This window comes from Aethalodelphis obliquidens, unplaced genomic scaffold (genome assembly GCF_003676395.1).
Source record: "Aethalodelphis obliquidens isolate GAN/ISIS:26980383/991018 unplaced genomic scaffold, ASM367639v1 scaffold43, whole genome shotgun sequence".
In the NCBI taxonomy this organism is placed as follows: domain Eukaryota; kingdom Metazoa; phylum Chordata; class Mammalia; order Artiodactyla; family Delphinidae; genus Aethalodelphis; species Aethalodelphis obliquidens.
In genome coordinates this window covers 5,140,425-5,161,227 of record NW_020837987.1, presented here as the reverse complement: position 1 = coordinate 5,161,227, position 20,803 = coordinate 5,140,425, and the positions used below count along the sequence as shown (strand labels likewise).

Sequence of the window (20,803 nt, the reverse complement as noted above, 5' to 3'; positions counted from 1 at the left end):
ACTGTACATTTCTCCTTCAACTTGACGGGGAGAATGCCAACTTATAAACCACACATGGAGCTTTCCATTCCAAGTTACATCCAGCAGGCTTTCTATATTTGAAAGTGAATATTCAGATATAAACACTCACCATGAACGCAAAGCCTTGCTTGTATCCCTGAGGTGGTTACATAAATTAGATCAGATGGGCCAAATACTTCTGGGTCGGAGATACACAGCAATGACATGGAAGAAAGAGATTTGATTTGATATTTGATCTTTCTGAAGATCAAGGTCCTAGCAGAGCTTCAAAGCAATTCTGTGATTGTTATTATTATTTTTCTAATATCTGCGTGGCTCCTTGGGGTGGGTGACAAGGTTAGTGGCAGCAGGAAGAGAAACAGGCTCACCGACCCCTGGCCAACAAAGGAGACTGGTGAGTGGCTGTTGAGTGGATCGCAATCTCCCAACCCCCTCTCCGCTCCAAGAGCAATGCTGTGCGCAGAGCCCAGAGTGGTCCCCTGGTCGACCTCTTCCCAGTGGACAACCCGTTGGTTTTTAATGCCCAAATTTCCACCATGTCTCCTAGAATCAGGCTGCAGCCCCTCAGGTCTCCCAGGGCGGGGCCCTGCCCTCTTCAGTCCCACCCAGAGCAAGGTCATGTCTGCTCAGACTGGCCCCCTCCCTGCCAGGGTGAGCTGTGTCCCCTCGGAACCCCCAGGACATGGTCATATCTGCTGAGAATCCCCAAGGTGACTATGTTCTTTCAGAGTCCCCAAACGTCGTAAAACACACATACAGTACATTTTTCAGCTAACAACAACAAAGGGAAATGTACAGCCCCATCCCCGTAACTCAATACGTTTCTAACAAAGCAGCGTGTGGGTCAAGTCTCGAATTATATCTCCGATATGATGGGTAGAACGGTGCAGCAGCATGCAGACGTTTGGAAAAGCGCATGGAGATGTGGGGCTGGGGAGTTCCTGATGGACAAAGTAATGGTGGGGATCACCAAATCCTAAGAGTTTGGTCCAGGGAGGGATGCTTGGAGCATTTTCTAAATGGGTATCTGTATGTTATTCAAAGGGGCTTTCCTGTGTCTATTTATGTTTTAGGAAATTGCTTGGGGGCTTGTAGCTGATGAGCGACACAGTTAATTTTTATCATTGAAAGTCATGGGAGGGACCCCCTGGCAGCCCAGTGGTCAAGACTCTGCGCTTCCAATGCAGGGGGCGTGGGTTCAATCCCTGGTTGGGGAACTAAGGTCCCACATGCCCCACGGCGCAGCCAAAAAAAAAAAAAGAAAGAAAGAGAAAAGAAAGTCATGGGAAACAGGCACCTGCTGGGTGTTTTCCTGCAGAGCATCTGGTGTCCAGCAACACCTGGACAAGACTACTCCTTAACTTCCCGCAGTTTAGGGGGCAGTAGTGCCCCCTGGTGGCCATTGGTGTCCCAGCAAGGTCTGCGGATGTTCTAGGGAACAGAGTGGGTCCCAGGGGAAACTGAGAACCACCTCCAGCCCAGATGACAAGATGAGGGTCTCAGGTTGTGCTCACAGGGCCTGGTGCTTCTGCCTCCTCCCTACAGGGCCCTGCTTCCCATGATGATCCACAGTGGATGTCTTGTTTTCACTGGGCATCTACAACCATTTTTTCTGGAAAGAGCAACCCACTTTCCTTCGGAGAACCCCTCACACTCAAGTCATGTCGTTCCTGAGGGTCAAACCTCCTCCCCACCCCATGCACAGGTGCACAGTGATTTGATAAGGGATGAGCATGTGACCCAAATCCGTCCAGGGAGAGCCAGGCCTGGGACTTTTTTGCTGTAGTTGATGGGAAAGAAGGATTCTTTTTCCACTGTGGCTGTTAAGTCATCCATGGCATATAAGAGTTTCGGTGGGTTGGGGGGACATCTCTGTCTCTGACTGTAGGGGAGCCTGCTTGGAAATGAAGCTGACACAGAAAAGCAGATGTGAGAGAGGAAGTGAGGCACAGTCCTGATGAAAAATATTCAGCAGCTGGATCCAGCAGTACCTGAAGCCAGACGCTCCAGAGCATTTCCAGTTAGGTGAACCAATTAAGGTATTTTCTCTTAAGCCAGCGGGAACTGGAGGATCACACTCCCTGTCTGATGTTTGCCAGGCCCAACTGCTCTCTTCCAACCCCCCAAAATGTCCCCATTTGCTGCTTACATTTGCAAACTCAGAGACCACATTAATCAAAACCATCTTTATTATTTAAAGAGCATCCTGTCATCAGGGGCACTAGATGGGACTCCCCAGACGGCAGAACAATATTTACATGGGGGTCAGAAGGGTGAGGCTTGGGTGGTCCCAGGGCTGAGTGGGCCCGCCACTGTGGAGGACCTTGGAGGGAGGGTATCCTTGGACCTGTGGGCTGGGCCCAAGAAGAAAAATGTTCCATCCCAGGGTGAACCCCATCATGTGGGCTGGAGCCACCTAGAGCAGCTTGGGCCCTGCAGGCGTGCACAGCGAGGAGAAGCCACAGGTCAGAGCTGGGTCACCATGCCGCTGGCTTCGGAGTGAGTCTGGGGAAAGACAACTAGGGGCTTCCAAGGTCTGAGAGGCTTCCCCCAAAGTCCCACAGCTGAACTCCCCTCCCCAGGAGCCCTTTGAAGGCTATCCGTTCCCTAGGGCACCCTCTTCTAAGCCTGAGCGCTGGTTTCTGGAAAACCCTGGCTCCCTTTCCCCCTCAGAGTCCCAAACCCTCCCGCCCTCTGGCTCCCATCTGGGCCCAAATTTCACCTTTATGGCCTGGAAGATCCACTCCCGGAAGTCACTGACTTTGGTGTAGACGCCTGGCTTCTGGGCCAGGGCACAGCCGGTGCCCCAGCTCACGATGCCACACAGCCGCCAACGTGGCGTCCGAGAGATGCTGTCCTCACACACGAAGGGGCCACCGCTGTCGCCCTGGTGGGGGACGGAAGGCCTGGCTGGAAGCCAAGATGGCTAGCCGAGAGGCCCTCCTCAGATGACTGTGGGCTGTGGTCACAGAGCGCTCTGGCCCCGAGGTAGCGAGCCTGACCACCCACTGCCATGTGTCTCCACCCCCAGAGAGGCGGGGGGCCCCTCACCGTCCCTCACCTGGCAGGCATCAATGCCACCCTCAGGATAGCCGGCACAGAACATCTTGGGTTTGATCTGGTTCCCGTAGAAGTCGGGGCCGTTGCAGACATCACTGCTGATTATGGGGACTCGGGCCTCCTGGAGTACCCCCGCCTGTTGGCCTGGGGGTGTGCAGGCAGGGCTGGACGAAGCTGGGGGGCATGCACACCCCCCTTCCTTCCTGGTGCCCACCCAGGCTCCTTAGTGTCCCTACACCCCTGGGCCATGAGGCCTTCAAGCAGGCCAACGGCCCTTCCCCAGCCCGGATCAGAGTCTCCCTTAACAGTGACTTCACAGGCAGAGGACGGAACTCACCGTAGTACTGTGTGTTGCCCCAGCCAGTCACGGTGCAGATCTTGCCATCCACTAGGGCCTGCCCGGCAGCCGGGAGGCACACGGGCTGGATGTACTCTGTGAGACAGACCACGCTGGTCCCACCCCTGCCGGCCTGCCCCGCCTGGTACAGACCTCAGCCCGGCTGCCCCTGGTGCCCCCGGCCCACCCTTCCCTCTGTTCTTTTACAACAACAACAGCAGAAGTTGCCTTCTACTGAGAGCTCACTAGGTACCAGGCACCTTCCTGGGTGAGTTCCTTTAATATCCCATCAGCCCAGGGAGGTAATAGCTATTAGTACCCCATTTAAAGAGGGGAAAATAAGGCCATGTCATTTGTCCAAAGCCTCAGAATGAGTCCATGAGTCGATGGCAGAGCCAGAATTTGAACCCAGCTTGGCCCAATTTCCAAGCCTGTATTCTTAACCATGGCCCATGGGGCTGCCCCTGCCTAGAGGGTGCCTCTGTGAGAAATTTTACAAGGTACTATCTTGAGATGCTGGACTTCCACCTGTCGAAAAAATCATCATAATAAACACACCAGTCCACCCTGTCCACAGTAAGAATGGCATCCCTGACACATGACTTCCTTGTGCAGTGCACAACACACACCAGTGGTCCTGGCAGCCCTACCTGCTGCCTGCTGGTGACTTCACCTCCCTGAGCTCAGAGCTCTCAGGTGCAAAGTGGAAAGAATAATCATTTCCCCCCAGAGGTGTATAGTGAGACATCGGTGACGCGTTGAATAGCATGCCTGGCTAATAGGAAATGCTCACGTAACCAGCAATAGTAAAACACAGCAACAATGGCAATGATTGTTAATATTAACTGAGTGCTGGCATTGCTGTAGGCTCTTGACTCAGATTAACCCTTTTCATCATTTCAATGAGCCTCAGAAGTCATTTAACAGATGAGGGAAACTGAGGCATGGAGAGGTGAAGCCACGCGCTCAAGATCGCAGAGCTGGCAAGTACCTGACCCCAAAGCCTGCGCCGTTACCCCTCAGCCACGTGTCTCAAACCCAGGCCCCTCCCACCCCATCCACCTGTGCCCCGTGGATACCTCCCCACTTCAATCTTTTCAACCCTCTCACTCCATTCACTAAAGAGAAGGGTTTATTTTAAAGAGAAACATGTACACCATTGTAAAGCAATTATACTCCAGTAAAGATGTAAAAAATAAAAAAAAGAGAAACATGTATTATTCAATACTCTGTAATGACCTATATGGGAATAGAATCTAAAAAAGAGTGGATATATGTGTAGGTATAACTGACTCACTTTTGCTGCACAGCAGAAACTAACACAACATTGTAAAGCAACTATACTCCAAAAAAAAATTAATTTAGAAACAAGAAAAGAAAAACATGTATCGCTCCCTTAAATGGAAAACCAGCATCATGGACCATTCAGAAGAAAAACAACCATAAAAATAAGAAAAATGCAAACCAAATAGTACTGACTTCCCTGGCAGCACAGCCAGGGGCTCACAGGCACTGATTCCAGCGCCGGGCAGCCTGGGCTCAAATCTTTGCCATTTGCCAGTTGTGGGAATTGGGGGCATTATGTATCTTCTCTGTGTTGGGACCTTTCCCCTTGTGAAAAAACAGGATCATAAGGGAACCAACTCTCCCCGGGCTGTTGGGACAATGAAATGCGTGCATGCTTGGGCCGTGCTGAGGGCAGTGGCCGCACACAGGAGGAGCGTGCAGGTGTTGAAGTGCATCCTATCATCATTATTATTGTATTCTTTCATTATTATTATTGTCATCATACTGTTGCCTGCTGAAGGCACCATCGTCGTTATTTTAACTTCATTATCATCACCATTACTATTTTTTTAAATTTTTATCATTATTATTACTATTCCTGCTACAGAGTGGCCTTCTGAAAGCTGAAGCCCACGGCCTGCCCTTAATCCAAAAGGCATGTGTAGCTGAGGTGTTAAAGACACCCTGGCACCCAAGTGAATCTCACTGAGAGCAAAGGAAATGCTCCAGAGAACCGTAACACGGATAACGCCTGACTTTCTGATTCATTCATGTACTTAAAATTTTTTCATTTCATTTTTTGGGGGGAGGGGCAGTAACGGCTCTTCTGAGATATAAGTCACATACCACACAATTCACCCACTTAAAGTGCCAAGTCAATGGTTTTTAGAGAGGTTTTAGATATAGGTACTAGCCTGCCTGGCAATAGGAAGGTGCAACCACCGTCACAGTTGATTTTAGGACATTTTCATCACCCCTTTTACCTGTGACCTCCCGACATCCCCATGCCCGCCTCCCCCCCCACCTCCTGGGGAACCACTAATCTACTTTCTATCTCTACACGTTTGCCAGTTCTGGATATTTCATAAGAATGGAATCATACAGTATGTAGCTCTTGGGGCCTGACTTCTTTCTTAGCACAGTGTTGTCCAGGGTCATCCACTGTGTACCATGAATCAGGACTTCATCCCTTTTTATGGCCTAGTATCGTTCCATTGTATGGATCTAGCATGTTTGGTTTACCCATGTGTCAGATGGTAGACGTCTGGGTTGTTTCCACCTTTTGGAATAATGCTGGTCTGAACACTCGTGCACCAGTTTTGGTGTAGCTATGTGTTTTCATTTCTTTTGGGTACGTACCTAGGAGTGGAATTGCCGGGCCAAATCGTCACTCTGTGTTGAACTGCTTGGGGAATCGCCACATGGCTTTCCAAAGTGGCTGTACCCATTGTCCCCATCTAATGAATGCCCAGTGTGTGCCCCTCAAGATCATTTCCCTCATCACCATGGATTCCTATGCCCTAGCCCCCTCCTCTGTCCTCCTGGCCCCTGGTGTCCCCAGGCCAAGGAACAGCCCCAGACTTACCTGTGAGGGGCAGGGAGCTGGACAGGTGGACCAGGGCAATGTCATTGCTGTTCTCCTCGCTGTTGGGGTCTCGAAAGGGGAGATAGCCCCCGTGGTAGATTACTGCCTGCACCCCCAGCTGCACGCCATGGGGTGAGGTCTGGGCCACGGCACCGGCAAACACTCGCCATCGGGACAGGACCCGGTTCCGCCTACCAGGGACAGGAGGGGAGGGTGGCAGCCTGCCTGGGCACAGCCTCCCCGACCCCGCTGCGCCCCAGCCTCCCCCCTCAGCGCCATGGGAGACACTCACTCAGGGAAGCAGTGGGCGGCTGTCAGCACCCAGTCTCTGGAGAGCAGGGAGCCCCCACAGAGGTGTGCTCCATCGTAACGAAGACTGACTTGCCACGGCCACCTGCCCAAGCTGGTGTCCTGGCCACCCACGATGCGATCGACGGGCAGCTTCCTATGGCCACAGTCTGTGGGAGAGGGGGCAGCCAGGGGCAGTGGGAGGCCTGGACCCCCTGCCTTAGGGGGTCTGAGAGGTCATGCGCCACTCTGAGAAGAGTGAGTGGACACGATCCTAACCTGAGGGGTCTGAGGGACGTGGCTCCACCCTGGGGGAGGGTGTCTGAGGAGATACAGCCCCCTCCTTGGGGACCTAGAGGGACATGGCTGTACCAGGAGGGGAGGGAGATCTGAGAAGACACAGCCCCATCCTTGCAGGATCTAAGAGGATAAGGCCTGCCTGGGGGTGTCTAATGGGACGTGGCCCTGCCCTCTGGGGGGTCTCAGAAGAAGACTCTGAGTTTCAGGGTCTCACCTTGGCAGATGGTAGCTAGGAAACGACCCCTGGGACAGTCGCTGTGGGAGAGACAGGGATGGGGACACAGGGGGAGACAAAAAGAGAGGCCAATTAAGAGGCAAGAAAGGCACACTGGGGGAGCAGGGGTGTGCGTGCCGGGGGCGGTGCGCGCCCTGCCTGCCCGCCGCCCTCCTCACCACACGGAAAGGACCTCGAGCAGCCTCCGGGCATGCGGCAGCCTCCCCTCGTCCACGCAGAAGAAGCCCGACGTGCCATTGGCGCCCGCCGTCCGCACATCCAGCTCCGAGTGGGCCAGCGCCCTGGGCGGGGCAGGGGTCAGGCCTGCGGCCCCGCCCCCCAGCCCCCCACCCCCGGGGGCACCCCGGTACCTGAGGAAGCCCATCTCCTCGCAGCTGAGCCCCGCCACCCTGGCGTTGGAGCGCGAGGAGCACAGCAGGCGCCACGTGCCCTCCGTCTGGTCAAACACCGTGAGCCGAGCGTCGGCCGGGCCGGCCTGCACTGCAGGGTGACAGGACCGCCGCCTGGGTCGCCTTCCTGCCCGAGCCCTCCCGGCCTCTTCTCCGACCCCGTGGATCTAGTCCTGAGTCCTGGCAGGCCCGATGGCAGCACCCCGGGCCCCCCACATCTGTGACTGCGTCTGGAAGGGCCCATGACTCAAGTTGAACCAAAGATCGGGGTCTCTGGGACTCTGGCTGCCCCGCCAGGGGGAACCAGGGGGCTTCCTCCTACCACTGGGGTTCCTAAGCTGGTTGCCCATGAGCTGGAAATCTGGAATTCTGCCAGGAGATTTGGGACGAGGGAAACTGTTTTAACCAAGCTCCCAGGAGAATGGCACGTGAGGCTGGGTCTGCCTGGGCCCATCTTCGCCCCAAGGAGGGGAAAAATGAGCCAATGTGGAGGAAAGTCAACAGATTTCTGATAACACTTTTAAAGCCCCTGATGGAGTCAGGCTTGAAGAACCCCCAGAACTGTTGCTTAAGTGAGTCAATCATTTCCCTTTTTGTTTAGCCAGTTTCTTAGATTTTCCTTTCGTCTTGTGCAGCCTGAAGACCCTTGACTAATACATCACAGTGCCAAAATATTTAAATAGATTTCCTATAATCTTAAAAAAAAAGAGAGAGAATAGCTATCTTTTTCTGCAGGACTTGTCAGAGCCTTGAATACACACTAAATTGCATGATAATTCTCCAAGCAGAGGATGCAGTATTCATTCATTCATTCAACAAGTGTTAACTAGACACATACTCCATGCCCAGTCCTGTGTGGGGTGATGCCGGGGGACATAAAGATGACCAAGACAGCCCTGGGCTGTGCCCTCACCAACCAAAGTCCACCAATGGGGGAGACAGACAGCAGTAAAAAAATCACCCAACCAAACACAGCATCACAAACTTTGAGAAGAGGTAGGGCGGAGATACACAGGAAGACTGGAGAGAGCTCATGGGGGATTCCTGCTGCCTGGGGCTTTACTGTGTTGAGAAGTGATGCTCCCCTCAGCCCCTCATAGGCTGCTCCTCACATGGTCCGAGGACCCTTGTCCACACCTAAGCCAGGTCACAGCCCTTAGCCGTATTTATTTACATTTACCAAACACTCAGTATGTGCCAGGCTCTATTTTGGGCAATGAACAGATCAGACAAAACCCCCAGCTCTGAGGAGCTCAAAGGCCAATAGGTGAGATGCATAACGAACAGGACAGAGAGGTTAAATAGATGGTGTGTCACAAAAGAAGGCGCCAGGGAGGTAAATCGAGCTTGACCGAGGCAGGGGAATGCCGGCATTGAGGGGAGGGGAGGTTGCACTTTCCAACAGGTGGGCAGGGAAAGCTGCAAAAGATGCGAAGGAGGTAAGAAGCCAGGGGAGGGAACAGAGAACCAGGCCAAAGGAACTGCCAAGTGCAAAGATTCCAAGGTGGTGGGGTGGGGGGCGGGGAGACACGGGGGGATGTTTAAGGAACAGCAAGGAGGCTGGAGCAGAGTGAGCTAGGGGAGGGGAGATGGGAGACAAGACTGGATTGACACTAGGACTTTGGCTTTTACCAGGAGTGAGATGCGGCCAGAGGAGGGCTCTGAGCCAGGAGGGCCCTGATCTGACTCAGGGGTACACAGGCTCCCTCTGGCTGTGTGTGGGGAGCAGACTGTAGGGGCGGGATGGGAGCAGGGAGACCAGGGAGGAGGCTGTGTGATGGTCCAGGAGGGAAAGGATGGAGGCTGCGCCAGGGTCGGGGCAGTGGGGGGCGGGGGGGGGGACAGAGTTTAGATTTAGGATAGATTCTGTGGGTGGAGCCCACAGGGTCTGCTGAGGTTGGATGTGGGTGTGAGGGAAAGAGGGTCTGAGGGCAATTCCAGGGTGTTTGGCCTGAGCCGCCAGAAGGATGGAGCTGCCACTGACTGAGACGGGGAAGGTGGGGAGGAGTAAGCCTGGGGAAAGATCGGCTGTGCACCCCTTTTCTCCTGAGCCTCCTGCATGGCTGGTGTTCTGAGAGCACGTTCTGGGCACGTGAATCTGGTGCAAACTCAATTTTGCATCCTCGTAGGAAGAACTTGGTGAGGCCACACCCAAGCTGAGCACTCTTCCCACAGCCCCACAGATCTGGACGAGGGGAGGCAGGACTTCCAGGGAAAACCCTATCCTGCTGAGGACAGAGAAAGGCAAACAGAGGCTGTGCATTCAGGCCTGAGGGACTCCAAACCCCAAGCTTTTAACGTTGCCCTAGACAGCCTCTCAAGGGGCTTCCCTCCTGAGGGTCAAACAATAATGGCACAGTAATAATAACATTTGTCTATGTTTCCTGGGGATGTCAGTGGGCTGACCCCATGCTATGTGTCATATCTGGGGGTTCTTTGAATCCCACCACCATCCTGGAAGGTAGAGACCATTTCTATGCCCATCTTGCAGATGGGGAAACTGAACCTTGGAGAGGCTATACTTGCCCGGGGGAATATAGCTAAGAACCTGCAAAGCCAGGATTTGAACCCAGGCCTGCCTACCTGCATACTCCCTGCTCCTTCTGTGGCTCTCACATGGACCCTTACCTGTCCCCACCCTAAATATACTCACCCACAGCCTGGACTAGGAGCTTCCTGGCTGGCTCGCCTTAGTCACGGCCTCCAGGTGGGGGCCCAGGAATGCCTGGTATCTCTGCTGGGGGGTGCCCACCACCCGCTGAGTCCCCAGACCAAGACTTCGGGTCTGAAACACCAACTGTGGGTGGGAGTGAATTCTTATTTTTAAATGACTTCTCAGTGCTCTAGGGATGTGATTTCCAGAAAGTGTGAGGTTTTAGGAAAAAATTATCACGTTATGGATGCATTTGGAGGGAGGGGGAGGGAGGGAGGAGGGAATGTCAAATGCCCCCTCCAAGTATTTTTAAAACTATATTCTGTGCCACTGTTTCTCACTTCTAAACTCTTTATTCTTGTTTGTATTATTTTAAGCAATGCAAAAAGTATGTTCTGGGTCACCTGGTTTGCTCAACAAATTGTCTGATATATTTAGAGGTGTGAAAATCCCAGAAAAGTGAGGTGGGGATATCATTTCTGGGTTGTTTTTGTTTGTTCATTTTGTAATTTCCCAACGTTTTTGAAAAACCCGAGTATAATGGAAGGGCACGGTGCTGGCGTTGGCCAGAGCCAGGTCTGAATCGTGGCCTAATTACTTTCCAGCTGGAGGCCCAGGACAAGTTGGCTCATGTCGGCGATCTGTCCTCATGCTTATTCATTAAGCAAAGGTTTCCTGAGCACCTACTACGTGCTGGACACTGTCTGGGGCAGTAAACAAAATGCCCCTGCCCTCCTGAAATTCACCAGGAGTAAATCATGAACTTCAAGTGTGAGGAGGGTTTTACCAGGGGCAGCAGGAGGGCTGTGGGGAGCGGGGTCGGGGTGGGGGGGCAGTGTGGAGCCTGGGGGCAGAAAGGCCCTGCTCAGGAATGTTACAGCCTGAAGCATGAGACGCAAAAGCCCAAGTTAACCAAGTTGGCTGAGAGTCAAGTGTTGCACGGATCATTACCTCCTCTAATTCTCACTCCCAGTTTCCAAATGAGGACTCTGAGAACCAGAGAGGGCAGGACAGGTGCGAGCCTCAGCCCAGCAGGGATGGTGCAAGATCCTGAAACCCGCCTCGGGGTGTGAGCGGGAAAGAAGGTGCTGCAGGGAGGGTCCTTCGAGGGCGTGAGAGCTGCCAGTGCGTTGGAGCATGAAGGGCACCGGAAGCAAGCATGAGGTGAGGATGGAGAGGGGCCCACACCCTAGGAGCCTCGGAGCCTGGCTCCTTTTAGCCCAGTGGCAGTAGCGAGCTTCCGGCAAGTGCATGACCCTCTGCCCTGCCATTTATTCAACGTGCGGACTTGGACAAGTCAGTTCACTTCACCGGGCCTCAGTTTCCTCATCTGCAAAATGGGGATGATGATAATGGCCCCGACTTCACAGGGCTCTTGTGCAAAGGCTGCAGCCAGGGCCTGGCATGTGTTAGCCGTCACTATGGCAACTCACTTGGCCGTTTCCTGAGAAACAATAGAGTGTAGTAGTTCTACCCAAGAGCTGGATCCAGGCTGCCTGGTTCCAATCCCAGTGACCTGAGGCAAGTCACTTGGTCTTTCCAAGCTTCATTTCCCCATATTAAAATGGGCTGTGGGGAGGATTTAATGAATCAGTACCTACAAAGCCCTGAGGCCTGTGCCTGGCACGCGTAAACGCTCTCTAAGTGTCAACTGTGGTGGTTGACCTTGATGGTGGCTTTCCTTGTCTAGATGCTCGTTTCTGCTCTTAATGTGAGCTGAGTCCTTTACGGAACTACACGAGGCTTGTGGGAGTGAAAAATGCATCCCATCACCCGACTTCCCCATTCTTCCTGCTGCCCTGAGCCACAGAACGGCAGCTTGGAGTTGGCACCTGGGAAGATTCATTCATTCCACAATGCGTTTCCACATCTATTTGTGTGGCCACCTGCATGCAGATACCTCTCTACCACTCCAGTAAAAGAGCTATTCGTGGCCCCATCATTTACCAGCTGCATGTCCTCTCTGGTCCTCACTTTGCACATCTGTAAACGGGGATACTAACAGCAGCTACCTCCAAGGAGAGCTAGAAAAAGGTTGGCTGAATTCATACAGTACCTCTCAAACAGGTTTTGACCACGTTCCGCAATAAGAAACACATTTTTACATTATGACGTAGCCTTGAACGTCTGTTTTCTGGGGTGAACTGTGGCATTGCTCTAAGCCTCAGTTTCCCCATCTGTAATATGGAGAGAATAACGGTCCCACCCTCATAAAACCCAAAGAAAAGCTTAACAGAACTTCTTCTTACTGAGAGAGATGCACTCTGATTTTTTTAATCTATTTCATACTTTTTAAAGTGTGGTTTTCAGCTCACTAATTTCATGATGCACTAACGGGTAACACATTTAGAGTCTGAAAAACACTGGGTTAGACAAGTGAAGTGTTTAGAGCAACAATACGAGTTCATTCCAAAAAATCCTTTCATTGAGTTCCCACCAGGTACGGGCTTCCTCCAGGGCTCCCCAGAGGGTCTCAGCACGCTCTACTCACCTGGATACAGCGGCTCTTGATCACTCCTGAGTAGAACGGTCACTGCAGAGAAGGCAGAGGTGAGGGCAGGTAGGCTGGGAACTGCAGGGGGCAGGGGAGGGTAGAGGCGCAGGGGTCCGTCCACTCTCACCAATGGCCCAGGACGCTGCCCCGATGCCTGTCAGGAGCAGCACGGTCCCCACAGTGAGAGCTGCCACCTTGGGTCCAGAGCAGCATGGCACAGTCCGGCCACCTGCAATAGACACCATGCTGGGGCCACAGCCAGGTCTGTCCTCATTGTGGCAGGATCTGAACACAGGGCCAGCTCTGGCCTGCCCCCAGGCCAACTTAGCACACCTGAGCCTGCCCTGCCCTGGGCCCAGTTTCCTGGGGTGAACAGTTGGCAGGGCCGTCCCTCCCCTGCGGCAAGGACAACCAGATGTCCAGCCCCCCAAGGGTTCCAGCTGGGAAGAGCCATGGCTGGGACAGCTTCCGCCCTCCCTGCCTATATTCCTGGCACTTAAGGGATTTCTCCTCCCCTATGACGCTGCGCTTCTGTATTTCCTTCATCATGTGCCGTCTTTTCTTGAAAGTCTCACTTCTGCTAACTTTCCCAGAGGTTCTTGGAGCCTCTTGGGGGCTGTGACCCCTGACCTTTGCCCTTTTGGCAACTCTCTTCCCTGCTGTTTGGCATTTCCTCACTGCCTCACTTCTCTCTGCTATACCAGACCCTCTGCCCCTGGGAACCCCCCCAAAACCAGAACTCTCCCAGAGGACCCAGCTCCAAGGTCAAATTTGCCCCTGGAGGTTGAGAACCTACATTTGGAAATTTGCCAGCCTCACTTAAAAATATTGGCCTTGGACTTCCCTGGCGGTCCAGTGGTTAAGACTCCGCACTTCCACTGCAGGGGGCAACAGGTTCGATCCCTGGTCTGGGAACTAAGATCCTGCATGCCGCGTGGCGCGGCCAATATATATATATATATATATATAGACCTTACCCATTCCTATGTGGGACCTTGGGCAGGTGGTGTCACCCCTTTGAGCCTCAGCTTCCTCATCTATTTAATGGGCATCCACCTAGCACACACCTCTAAGTATAATGTTTTAAAGTTCTTTTAAATAATAATAATAAAAACCATACTCTTATCACATGTTTTATGTGCCAAGCACTGCTCTGAACGCATTAACTTATTCAGTCCTTATCTAAGTTATGATTCCCATTTTTCAGACAGGGAAAACTGAGGCTCAGAGAAGTGGAGTCACCTGCCCAAGGTGACTCAGCCAGGAAGAGGCAGTGCTGAGTCCTGAACCCTGGGGTCCAAGTGTATAACCACTAAGCCATGCTACCCCTCCCTGTGCTACAGTGGCTGGCATATAGCAAGTTCTCAATAAATGCTTTTATTTATTTATTATTTTTTCATTTTTTATTGGTCAATAAATGCCTTTAAATCATTAGAGCTGTGTGGTCCTGGGCAACTCCCTTCACCTCTCTGGGCCTCAGTTTTCACATCAGTAAAATGAGACTTCATTCATTCATTGTCCTATTAAACATCCACTGTGTACCTGGCACCATTCTAGGCTCTGGAGACACATCCCAAAACAAGACAGATGAGATGTTGGTTCTCATGGAGCTCACATTCCCATGTGTGTAAAGTGACGGGAAAACCAAAACAAGTAAACAAGTAAATGAACTTGATAATCTCCAGATCGTGGCAAAGTCTATGAAGAAAATGATGTGGGTTGGGGGTGGCAGTGTTCTGTGGGGTGTTCAGGAAGGGCCTCCCTAAGAAGTGACTTTTGAGCGGAGACCTGAGGGGTGAGACCAGCCAAGCAAAGACCTCTCATGGAAGGGCACAGTGGGCAGAGGGAACAGCACAGGCAAAGTCCTTGAGGCAAGAATAAGCATGGTGGGTTAGAGGGCAAGAGAGGCCACTGATGTGGCCAGAATGGCATGAGCTTGGGGAAGGCAGTGGGACCAAGGCTGGGGCCAGCTGGGGAGGGCTGGCAGCCCCCAGACAAGAGGGATTTTATTCCCAGTGCAACAGGGGCCCTGGGGCTGAAAAGCCAACCCTTTTGCTAGAGATCAGGAGAACCAAAGGGAAAAGGCAGCTGAAAGCTTTTGCTGGGCCTGGCATGCACCCGACTGCCCTTGGCATCTGCAAGGCCCTCCCAGGGCTGCAGGCCCTCCCAGCTTTGCCATCTGTGTCGTGGCAGTACGGCTGATGGGCACAGGGCCAGGCCAGCACCCGGAATGGAGCAGGGAGCAGTCCAGCACCTTCCTGGGATGCCTATTGTCTGAGTGTCTTAAGAATTTGAGAGCCCAGCCATTCCCGGCAACGTGCTCCTCCTTCCAAAGAGGCCCCAGTGGACCAGGCCAGCCCAGCCCTGGCTGGCTGACCCCTTCCTGTCTCCCTGAGGAGAGAGGTCCCCACCTCCACCCCCAACCATCTTCCTGGTTCCAGTGGGAGGTCTTGGCTCTGCTAGCCGTCAGGCTCGTCCTGGTTCCTTTCTGTTCAGATGTGCCTGCAGAGCTTTGGGCCACTCAGAGCCCAGCCCAGAGGCTTTGGCACGTCTGCTGGGGCAGGAAGCATTGCCACCCTGTGTCTCTTAAGGTGAGAGGCAAAACTTGCTTTCATGCCTTCTGGTTCAGGGGACTTCGGGCAACCCCCAAACAGGTGCCTCTGGTGGGACAGGAAGCATCCTCGCTCTGGGTCCCTGGTGTGAGAGGCATTCTCACTGCATATCTTTGCTGAGGCAGGAAAGCGTCCTCACTGTGCGAGAGGCAGCAGCATCCTTGCGTGATTCCTCAGGGGCGAAAGGGCTGGGTAAGCCAGGACCCCCGAGCTTCCCCCTGAGGCTCTGCTCTCTGTTCCTCCAAGGGTGCTAGGCTGCCCTTGTCTTCTCACAGGACAGTGCTTCTGTCCCCACCATTTGGCTGCAAAACCCTCCCAAGTGACATCTTTGGCTCCTTGTCTCTGAAACTCCATTCAATCTACAGCTCCGTGTCTGTTTTCATTGTACACAACTCCAGCTTCCTGAACAGAAGTCTCTCCCCGTCTGATTTCTGGGACACCGCCCGTGCCCGATTCTGATTCTCCCCCTACTTCTCCATCTCCTCCACACACTCCCTGAAATCTGGGGTCCCCAGGGCGGCCATGGCCTCCTCCCCCTCATGCCTCCCCACTCCCGTCTGTCTTACACACCTCCACAGCCTGTGTCCCTTTTCTGTCCCCAGCCCTGGACTCTCCTTTGTCCTAGATCGGGGGTCCTGCAGTCTCTTAGATGCCTCCCACTTGAATCCCCAAGGTCCTTCACACCTCCCAGGTCCCATACTGGCCTCAATGTCTCCCCAAATCCCCAGGTCCCGTCTCAGAGGCCCTCATCCTCAGGAATGTCCCTCATCTGCAGGACGCCTCCCTCCCACCTCAGCTACAGGCCTCCTAAGTGTCTCCCGCCCACTCTTTCCTTCCCTGCTCCCACCCCATCCAACCCCTGGGCTCAGTCTCTCCTTCTGGCCCAGTCTCCACGTAGAACCCCAGGGAATCTTCCTAAACACCAAATCCAACCTGTCCCTACCCTCCATGACTCCCCAGTGCTCCCCAGGACAGAGTCTAAAGCCCTCAGCCCGTGGTACCAGCCCCTCTGGGATGTAAGCATGGCTATTAGAGATTTGGGGGTTGAACATGCTTTCCTAAATTCCCACACAGCCATATGGGTCCTTATCAGACAACTGATAAGCCGGTCCAAAAAGCAACCAAAACGACAGGACTTATAAAACAAAGAATACCCACCAGCGCCACCTTGTGGAGAGACCCGGCACTGCCCAGTCATGGGCCAGCTTCTCACCAAAAAGAGTCCTAACGGATCTCAATCACCCTCCCAGTTACATTTCCAACTTTACCGACAGAAATACGAAATTAGCTACGTGCCACTGCACACTGGGCAGATTGTCACCCCGGCTGTTAGCCTTGCTCTTCCCTCTGCCTGGCACACCTACCTACTCCCTCCTCATCCTGAATGTCAACTCAGATATCACCTCCTCTGATTCTAAGTCTCCAGGAAGCACCAAACCTGACCTTAGAATGGGGCTTCCCTGGTGGTGCAACGGTTAAGAATCCGCCTGCCAATGCAGGGGACACAGGTTCCATCCCTGGTCCGGGAAGATCCCATGTGCCGCGGAGTAACTAAGTCCGTGCACCACAACTACTGAGCCTGAGCTCAAGAGCCCACGAGCCAAAACTACTGAGCCCGTGTGCCACAACTACTGAAGCCCGCACGCTTACAGACCACGCTCCGCAACAAGAGAAGCCCGAGCACCGCAACAAAGAGTAGCCCCCACTCGCTGCAACTAGAGAAAGCCCGTGCGCAGCAACAAAGACCCAACGCAGCCCAAAAGACCCAACACAGCCCAAAATAAATAAATAAATAGATTTATTTATTTATTTGTTAAAAACCCAGCAGAATGGTAACACAAACATTAGCACAACTGCAGCCACAATGGTTCTCAGAAGCTACACCGACCTTAGCCCTGTCCTAACCCCATCCTGCAGTTTCCTAAAATCCTTGCAACTGTTAATGAGGAAGGTGTCATTATCACCATCCCCAATTTACAGATGAGGAAAGGAGGCCCAGAGAGGTGCAGCCACCCACCCGGGGTCACCCAGCAAGTAACCACAACGCCAGAACTTTTCAGCATTCGTGTCTAGGTTTGAAACGACAGCAGGACTCCCCTCCAGGGCCAGGCCCGAGCTGCCTGGGTATGCACTGAAGCCCACTGTGCCTCGGTTCTCTCTGTCCCCAGGCCAGTCTCTGACCATCCTTCAGCACATGCTCTGCTTTTCATCCCTGGTTCATTCACCCGTAGGCCCCAGGCCTGGTGAGATCCCTTCAGCGGGCTCCAGGAAGGAATGGTTCCAAAGGTGCAGGGCTCTGCTGCCCACCTGCTCCGCAAGGGCACAAGCACCTTCTCCCGAGCCACTGGGAGCCTGGATTTACTCCGGGCCACAGCTGAATGATTTGGGCTCTGATTTGCTAGCTGTGCTGAGACCCAAAGAGGCCAGTAATCTACACCCATCATTTCCGCCAGCACATTCAGGGCTTCCTGCCTATCACGGCATGTAAATCCTCACACCATCCTCTGAGGTGGGCACTAGTACTGTCTCCATTTTACACAGGAAGAAACGAGGCCCAGAGAGGGTAAGTCACCTGCCCAGGGCCTCACAGCTAGAAAGTGATACTGCCTGGGACCAAACCCAGCTAGCCTGGTTCCAGGAAGAAGAGAGGGAGTCGGCCCCAGCTGGGGAGCGTGGAAAGGAAAGGCCACCCCTAACTGGGCCCCTCCAGCTGGCTCCCAAGTGTGGACCAGGGTAAGAAGGAGCCAGGGTGTCTGGAGCCCCTGCCAGGGGCTTCCATGAGCCCTCGAGTGCCCGCCACTCTGAGGATGTGGTTTCTCCCCACCATCCCTGGAGCAGTTTCTCTGTTGTCTCTCCCCTTTCCATCCATCCGGACCGAGTCCAAAGTCCTCCCTCTGCTGTTTTGCCCACAGTGTGAGGAGGTGGCAGGAATGTCTGGAATCGGTGGGGGTCTTGGGTCCCAGGACTCCAAGTTGGCCGACCTCTTCCACGACAGCTCTGGTGCACCGCATCTGTCTTACACGCTGAGCCCCATGCGGGTGCCTTGTGTGTGTTACGTGCTCCCAACAACCTCACGTAGGTAGGCAGGTAGGTGGGTAGGGAGGTAGGGAGGTAGGTAGGCGGGTAGCATTAGAATCCATGCTTGACCCAGGGGGGAAATGAAGCCCAGAGAGACGACGACACTTTCACAAGGTGGCACAGCAAAAAAGTGGCAGAAGCCAATTCGAATGCAAGCCTGTGTATTTGACTCCGGAGTCTGTGTCCTTAACTGTGATAGCTAGTCTCCCTGCCTTGGCCCCAAGTAGAGGACAGGTCCAGGGATAGCTGAGAGATCACTGGGGGATGAGGGGAAACTGAGGCAAGGAGCCAGGAAGGTCATATGGGGTGGCAGGGAGGCAGGTGGTGCCACAGCCCCACAGAAAATTTGGTTAATAGTTAATCAGGTAGAGGAGACTTCAGAAGCGGGTGGGGATGGGCCCCAGGAGGGGTGCCAGAGAGAGGGGGCTCCAAGGGGGTGGAGGGCTGGGAAGGAAGCACAGAAGGAAGGGCGCCAGGCAGAGCCAAAGTTGGGGCTCAGGGAAAGGGGGACTCACCCTCCTTCTCCGCCATGTCACGGCCTCTAGTTAATGATTCCCCGGCTGACCTCCTGGGCCGGGGCGGGACCTGTGGGGAGATGAACGGGGGGAGGCAGGGCCTGGGGGAGTCCAGGCCAGCCCCTGTGCCCCCAGTCCCAGGCGCCCATCCAGGGAGGCTGAGGGACTGGGCCCCGGCCAGAGCACGCCATGATCACGGACACAGACTGGGCTGGGTTCAAGGATGGGGTCAGTGTGTGACCAGCGGCCAGGGGGATGCCTGGATTTGCAGGCCTGGGGGACCCCATACGCCTGGGCCTGGGTGAGGAGGAGACTAGGGCTCTGAACTCCTGGGTCTGAAGGAGGAGAGCTGGGGCCTCAACTCCTGGGTCCTGGGGAAAGAGGTTTGGGGGCCAGCCCTCCTTCGGAGGAGGGACACAGGGGCCTGGATTCCGGGGTCTGAGGGAGGAGGAGACCGGGGCCGATCTTGGAGTCTGAAGAACAGGGGGCTGGGACTCTGAGCTCCTTGGGGAGAAGCCTGACAGCCCACCCTCCGGGTCCCTGGGAGCCCTTCTACTGGGAGCTGAGCATTAGGGCAGGTTTGGGTGAGGGGGCCCACGTCCTGGGGACTGGAACTGAGGACCCTGGTCCTTACCCTGGGGTCCGGCAGGTGGGGGCGGAGCTGAGAGATGGTGCCGGTTTAGGGTCAGTCTCCAGGCCTGGGCAGGAGCATGGTGGCCCCTCAGCAGCGGCGGCCCCAGAGGCAGCGGCGGCGGTGGCGCGGGGCCTGCTAGGCCTGGCTGCCTCACCTGAGGAGGAGGGGGCTGGGCGAGAGGCGGGGGAAGGGGCGGGGAGGGGCCGGGCAAAGGGATTGGCAGCGCTGGAGGCCACCTGGCTGGTGGGACAGGGTTTGCAGGGGATGGACCAGGCCGGCCCAGCAACCTGCCTCCGGCCTGGAGGGGGCTCAGGTGTGCGGGGCTGAGGGGACGAGGAGCTGGGACTGGCTTGGCCTGAGGGCCGGGGGTCTGGGGAGACAGGGCAGGCTGGGGGTGCTTCCAAGGACCAACGGAAGGAGCTACGAACTGCAGGGACACAGAGGGAGGGCACCAGCTGCCCCAAGCCCACCCTGCCCCGGCTTCTTCGCCTGCCTCCTGCCCAGCCCCCGCCCTGCCCCAGCTCAGGCTGAACCCCGTCCCTGTCCACCCCTGCCCCTTCCGGCACCCTCTGCCCAGCCCCAGGCCCACCACTGCCCCTGCCATTTCCTGCACCTGTTGTCCAACTCCCGAACAAGGCGGTCCCAGCTCCAGGCCAGCCTCAGCCCAGCCCGTGCCCCAGACCCCTCCCGCACCCCAACTCCTGCACCAGCCTCTGCCCCTCCAGTGTCCCCAGCCCAGCCCCAGTCCCGACGCCTGCCCCCGCCCTTGCTCTCCCTCCCCCCCCACCCCCCTCCCCCCAGCTGCTTTCCTACAAGTCACGGGGGCTGGTTTGCTTTGGCAGCCTCTCTGCCGCCAGCAGCAATGACCTCTGGAGCTGGGAAGTCCTAGACGGGGGTGGGGGATGGGGACCTGGCCCGGAAAAGGCAGCACTGAGTGCTGAGGCCCAGGCCAAGTGGCCGGAAGTGTCCAGAGGCAGATACACACTGTCCCGCATCAGACACTCTTGGCCAGCAGCCAAGAGTCATCCACGTCACACCCCAGGGCCAGATAAACACCCAGACACACAAGGATCACCAGCAGACACCTGCCTGTGGACAGCCATGCCCTCAAACACAGTCAGACCACGGCTGCTCACGCCAGATGGGCCGTCCCTGTACAGTCGGACCCACTCGCTCACCCCTCGCACCCCCTGTACTCACAGCCACAGCCTCCCACAGGGGGCCACACTGGGGCAGCCTTGGCACTGCCCAGCCCCTAGCCTCTCCTCCTCTCTCTCCATTCATGGCCCTCTCTCTCCTCCCCTCATCACCCCCG

General features: G+C 54.9%; 1 protein-coding gene across 1 annotated transcript; it reads right to left on the bottom strand.

Annotated features, from left to right (window-relative positions):
- Positions 1-2,187: 2,187 nt before the first annotated feature.
- On the bottom strand, positions 2,188-20,191 carry HPN (hepsin). The gene is made up of 13 exons (XM_027079004.1): positions 19,489-20,191; positions 18,855-18,924; positions 12,777-12,878; positions 12,647-12,688; positions 7,464-7,593; positions 7,272-7,394; positions 7,093-7,133; positions 6,583-6,748; positions 6,291-6,481; positions 3,419-3,514; positions 3,083-3,225; positions 2,744-2,908; positions 2,188-2,526 (listed from the first exon to the last, which is right to left on the bottom strand). The coding sequence occupies exons 2-13, from the start codon at positions 18,868-18,870 to the stop codon at positions 2,488-2,490; spliced, it is 1,254 nt and encodes a 417-aa protein (XP_026934805.1). The 5' UTR covers positions 18,871-18,924; positions 19,489-20,191; the 3' UTR covers positions 2,188-2,487.
- Between the last annotated feature and the right edge of the window lie 612 nt (positions 20,192-20,803).

Coding starts and splice junctions, on each gene's coding strand:
- HPN (XM_027079004.1), bottom strand. Junction 6,482..6,582: donor GCCGCCCACTGCTTCCCTGA/GTGAGTGTCTCC, acceptor TGTCCCTGGTAG/GCGGAACCGGGTCCTGTCCC. Junction 2,527..2,743: donor GGATCTTCCAGGCCATAAAG/GTGAAATTTGGG, acceptor GTCTTTCCCCAG/ACTCACTCCGAAGCCAGCGG.